This window comes from Ipomoea triloba, chromosome 3, assembly GCF_003576645.1.
Source record: "Ipomoea triloba cultivar NCNSP0323 chromosome 3, ASM357664v1".
Lineage (NCBI taxonomy): Eukaryota > Viridiplantae > Streptophyta > Magnoliopsida > Solanales > Convolvulaceae > Ipomoea > Ipomoea triloba.
The window spans coordinates 7,373,143-7,379,309 of NC_044918.1; the positions used below are offsets into that span (position 1 = coordinate 7,373,143).

General features: G+C 45.2%; 1 protein-coding gene across 1 annotated transcript in view; it reads left to right on the top strand.

The window, feature by feature from the left end:
- The window catches only part of LOC116012542 (subtilisin-like protease SBT1.7), a 4,691-nt gene extending 3,998 nt beyond the window's left edge, over positions 1–693 (top strand). Inside the window, exon 2 of the mRNA XM_031252104.1 lies at positions 345–693. Coding sequence (XP_031107964.1) covers positions 345–509 — 165 coding nt within the window. The 3' untranslated portion in view covers positions 510–693. The remainder of the gene's footprint in view (positions 1–344) is intronic.
- Positions 694–6,167: the final 5,474 nt, after the last annotated feature.

The following is a 6,167-nucleotide window of genomic DNA, read 5'->3' on the forward strand; positions in this document are numbered from 1 at the left end:
AGACTTTGTATGTTCCGGCTTCTCCCACGTTGGTGAGGGTTCTTGTGTACTTAACTGAAGAACTCGAACCGCCGCCACCGCCGGCGCCGCCCATTTGCGACGCGAATGAAACGGCGAATGAAGGGTAATTGAGGTCTGTAACGCTGAATTTCTTGGTGGAATCGCAGGTGAAATTCCTTCTCGCTAGAGTGTTGATTTGCGATGGAGTGTAGCCCAAGGCACACAGGAAGTTCAGGTAATCTACCACGTTCATGTCGTAAACCAGTCCCGGGGTGAGAGCCGAGACCGGGTCGACGTGGCCCGACCGTGCCGTTAACGTACCAAACAGTTCCGTTAAAATCTTGGTTGAACCTCAGACGCTGAGTTTCAGCCAGGCAAACGAGAAGAAATCGTACACCGTGACGTTCAGTGCTCCGGCAATGGCGGCGGACACAAACGTTTTCGGGAGAATCGAGTGGTCTGATGGGAAGCATACAGTGGGAAGTCCGGTGGCCATTTCTTGGTCGTAGAATATAGGGATTAATGTATACTTTTCTTAATTATTATTTAATAAATTTCCTCCGTCCCTGCTCTGCTGTATTTGTTACTCATTCAAAGGAGTGAGTTCTGTAAGCTTGTAACCTTAACGTTGTAATTTATCGAATTCTGCGCTGTTTCTGTTTGTTTCTACCAAATTTGAGTGTTTTCTTTGCACTTTTGTATAGTATTGTCCCCATCAGAATTGCAATTTGGTTGAAGCTATACAAAAGTTCCTTAACCGAGCTTAGATATGCCGTGAAACACAGGGATAGTCATGTAATTTCACATGGTTCTCGCCGGTAAAACTTTGTAGTTATATTATATTCACCGCAAGCTGCCCGCCTGCTAGCTTTCTCAGCTCCCGGCCTACATCCATATATAAAATGCTTCAAATGCTCAGCCCATCACTCCATCAGATTCATACACACCTCAATATCATCATCATTTCCATCTCTTAACCATCGCGATTTCGACGACAAAAAACATCGACAGTAGCGCCGTCGTCGTCGAAGGGGACACGGCGGCGGCGGCAGTTGTGCCGCCGTCTAGAAGAGTGAGCCGTTTCCTGGCGGAGGAGAAGAATCAGAGAGCGGCGGATCACTGCAAGAACGGGGAACCGGCAGGGGAGCTGTGAACAACAGTAAAAATTCAATGTTCTATTACACCAACAGTAAAATAATGTCCCCTACACTACCAAAATTGTAATCAACAGCATCTAGTTCCACAGAGATCCAGCCGAATGACTAATAAACGATAAATGCAAAATAACTCGACCAACAAAGGAGACAAAAGAATGACATGGATAGGGAAACCTACCCTATTCCAGGCGGAGCCAAGATGGGTGGGGGTGAAACCTACCCTATTCCAGGCGGAGCCAAGATGGGTGGGGGTTTGATTGTTAGGTTGGTCCCCTGGGTTGAAAGTTTTCGGATTTTCTGGGGGGCGAATTGGGATTTTGGAAGGATTGGAGTGATTACGAGGGATATCAATCGGCGTTTTGGAAGGATTGGAGTGATTACGAGGGATATCAATCGGCGCGTCGGCGAGAAAGGCCGGGTCCGATCCAAGTCCGGAATCTGCATTAGGGTCCGTTAGCGGTTGGGACTCGGAATCGGGTAGGGTTTGGGTCTGAGTCCAGGTCTGCTCACCCATAGAGAGAGAGGGAAACACAAAAATCCTAAGATTTCAGTTAAATGGTGGCGGTGAAAGGCAACGGACGGCGGCGGAGGAGGGAGTATTAGTAGGCGTCAGTGGATGCCCGGAGTTAGTTTGGCGTAACCGGCAGGGGAGCTGCGTCTGGGGTCTTCTCCCTAACCCAGTAGGTATACGACGGCACAGTCTCCTCCTTAGGCTTCCCCTCGGCGGCGGCGGCGGCGGCAGCTGCACCTCCCTCCATTATCTTACAAATCAAGATCAATAGCTAAAATCTTTATCTTTATCTTTATCAGCTCCACTGCGGCGCTTGGAATAGCCCCTGCAAGCATTGGAGCAAAGGAGAAGGCGGGAACCATGTGAAATTACATGACTATCCCTGTGTTTCACGGCCAGTTGACGGACTCATTAACGGAGGACTAAATTAGGTAAAAATTGCAAAGTCAAGGATGTTATTGGTTAATATCATAAGTCGAGGACCAATTTGTGAATTAAGCTATAGTCGAGGGACCATTTTGGGTATTTACTCTTTTGAATTAGTTGATTAATTAAGTTGTGTTTCAAGACAATTTTAATCTTAAGAAACTTTTCTTCCTAATGGTGAAAAGGGAAATCTCGCCAAATATATGGGACAATTTTTGAGATATCTCCGTCTACCACCTCTGAAATCGATACCCGATAGGCTCCAGTAACCCTGATTGCCTATAGAAGAGTGGTGATCGGGTTTAGAAACAGTACCCTAGCGAGAGGCCTGACTGCCTGGTCTACACCTCGTGTTGGTCATCCACGAATAACTGAAGGCTGGTTGCATTTGTACTCGTGTCCGAATTTGGGATCTCAACCGTCTCTTAGATAGCAGGCTGCAAGTCTCGAGTGTTTGGACGACATGTCCTTGACTAGGTATCCCACTTGAGTTTATCCATCAGTTACTATGAAGTATACATTATTAATTTTTGTGAATAAATGGGCAGACACAACAAAGGGTTAGGTCGCGATGGAACGTGGAATTGAAGAAGTGCATCGTAATAATAGACTTAGTTTTATATTCAATTCGTTTAAGAAATGATGGATAATTGACTGCGGCCATGCAATAATTTATCACTCGCCATCACCATCAACATCCTTCATTAAAAAAATGGTTTCACCAGATTCATAGTCAATAATAATACCCAGTAATATAATAGCCTAAAAAAAGTGTTCAAAGTGAAACATAATTATCGTATCAAAAAGTTTTGAATTCAATTCTTGTTAACACCTTTTTAGTCAAAATTGTAGCATACAGTATTTTTAGTGTAGTTTATCTTTCTTGCGTGGTTTGCTAGCTATTATATAAAGTGAGTATACTGAGTGCATACTCTTACATAGTGACTATAGATTTCTCTTGTAGTTGAGTAATAAATTAATTACTTTTTGAAACCTAGGTTGAAATTAAAATTAAAACAAAAAAAAAAAAAAAAAAAAACACACACACAACAAAACAAAAACAAAAAATCAGTCCTAAATGGGCCGTGTATTTTTACTGGCTGAAATTTCAATATTTTATGAAGATTAAAAGCCCATGCTAAAGTCGGCCTTTCTTTTCCATTAAAAATTCTTATTAAAAAATAAAAACGAAACAGTTAACGTTATATATACACTTATACAGAAGTTCAGACATGATTTCATCCTGGGATTAAGCGGCAGCTTACACCTCATTCGCAGTTGTGACAAGCACGCGACACGTGTCAGCTGACGATGCCAACTGCGCGCCATTGCCGTGACAGTTAATTAAGCTTTATATAAGGATATGGATAATTGAAGAAATCCAAAAGTTTGAAGTCAAGAAGAAGAAATTAAAGATGGAGAAGAAAGCAGAAGAGAAAGGGAAATTAGAAGGGTTGCCGGTAGAGAACAGTCCGTACACGCAATACAAAGATTTAGAGGATTACAAGAAACAAGGCTACGGCACGGAGGGACACCAACAACCCGTTATCGGCCGCGGCGCCGCCAGCTCCACCGACGCTCCCACCAACACCCCCGCCGTGGGTATTGCCGGACCTACTCAGCCTCAACAACTTTCCCCCGCCAATGCAAGCCGACACGGCGTCCCATGATCTTACGTTGGATGTATATGCCTAACGGTAATAATGTTACCGATATTTTTGTATTATTAATCTCAATGTTGAGTACAATGTTGAGTTTAGTCCAGTAGTGTTACTAACGCAAACACTACTAGACTAAATTCAACGTTACGTTGTACTCACACTGGGATTAATAATACAAAGATACCGCTAACATTATTACCGTCAATGTCAGTATTAATTAAGGATATTCATGCATGTTAGTTAGAGTATAATACTTTGTCTTTTAATAATATGCTCAGGTCGTCTTTTCTTATTATTAATCATATTTTATTTGATAGCTTTAACTATGAATTAGAGTAGTATAAATGTTTTACAATTCTTAATTATGAGAGTAACATCGACACTGCATAAACTCTTAAAAAGACAATCAAAAACGTTTCTACAGTAATGAGATGTGACAGTGTAATTGGGTACCCGACCCGGAACCGCCAAACGACCCAAGACACCTCACTCCTCAGCATCAATGCGCAACGGTCCAACTCCTCAGCATTGATGGCCAACGTTCAGCTCCTCAGCATTGATGACAGACGTTCAGCTCCTCAGCATTCAACACCTCGGGTATTGATGTCCAACGGTCACTGAACTGAAAGGAATAAAGAGGCTCACAACCACATAGTGGGGGGGCTTCGGACACTTCTTACTAGAACAATAGATATTACATTCACTTGTACACTGAGCACTACGCTCAATACTGTTATCAAGTACTCAAACACTGTACCATCTTACTTCAATAATACTCAGATTACATACCCGGTAACCCATTATTACCGTCATTGGTGCTTTCATTGAGAGCCGAGATCAGATCTCAGGCTAAAATCACAAAATCAAAAAACCACTCAGTTCATCTCATCACTATCAATGGTATCTGGATCCAGCAGCTCGCACACACCTAGTCAGGTGAACAAGGGTCACCCCTCGGGTGATCTTCGTGAGCAGCTCAACAGTAACCATGGAGGTGACCTTCGCAGCCAACTCAACAACAACAACCGCAGTGAAGGTGACCTCCGTACCCAACTCAACGACAACCATGGTGGTGGCCGTACTCCCCTCCCAGCAACTGCTGCTCCCGCCCAGGTGGTGGACCTTCAGGCAGCAGCGCAGGCCATCCAACAGGCGGCGGCGACGATGGCCCAACTAGTCGCAGAAATGCAAGGACAGATCTTACCGCCACCACCCCCTCTGGAGGGAGAAGTGCAATCTCCGAGGCAAAACAGAACTCAGGGGGTGCAAGGATCCTCCAATAGAGGTCCCCGTGCCCAAGCAGGAAAGACAGTAACCAAACGACCATCCGGAGAAAGGATGGGCGAATCTGGTGGATTGGCTCCGCGTCACTCCACTAGACACAAAACACCACAGGAAGGCCTGGTGGAAAGACTCCAAAGGCGGATAGATGATTTGAAAAAAAAAAGTAGAAGCAAGAAAACACTCACCAGAACCGGAGGTAAGAATGGCCGCTCCATTCTCTCCTGACATAATGGAAGTTCCTCTTCCAAAAGACTTTCAACTACCCGCCATCAAGGCCTACACTGGCACTTCAGATCCACGTACCCATATGACAAGATACAAGGCAGCCATGGTCATGATCGGGGCAAGCGATGCCATAATGTGCAGAGCATTCTTGTCCACTCTGGACGGGACTGCTCAAGATTGGTTTAACACAATCCCAGACGGATCAATTCAAACTTTCGCAGAGCTATCCAAAAGTTTCTTGTCTTATTTCTCAGGAAGTATACAACATAAGAAACCATTCTCACATCTCGGTGGGGTAAAGCAGGATAAGGGGGAAAGCCTGCGAGACTTCCTAAGCAAATGCAAAAAAGAAGTCAACAACGTATACGACTTCGATTCGAAGGCAGCGATTCTCATCTTCATCCAGGCGCTGAGGTCAGGCGATTTCCACAAACAACTGAACACCCACCACCCACGCTCTTATGAAGAACTCATGAGAACGGCCAACCGGTACGCAGACGCAGAAGAGGCTGACAGGAGAAAGAAGGATGAGGAGGAAGGACGAAAGAGTGAGCGACCTGATAAAGCAGGTCCGCCCAGCCAGACACCACGACCAAACCAACCACCCTCAACGAAGGGAAGAGATGAGCATTCTCGTCTCGCCCCACCGCGGCACTTAACACCGCTTACCCACCCGGTTAGCGTGATTCTAAGTCACGCTGAGGAAATGGGAATGATGCATTTTCCCTCAGCACCAGCGTTTGTTGAGTGTCCGGGACAGTACCAGCAGCAACAAAGCCTACCCGACAATGTGTGGCGAAAGGAAGAAGATCCTGAGCCTTCAGCTTCCAACACCAAGAAGAGGAGGTGCGACCTGGGCGAGGAAGCAAGAAACAGTGAGCTAGAGGAAAAGTCCGTGCAACG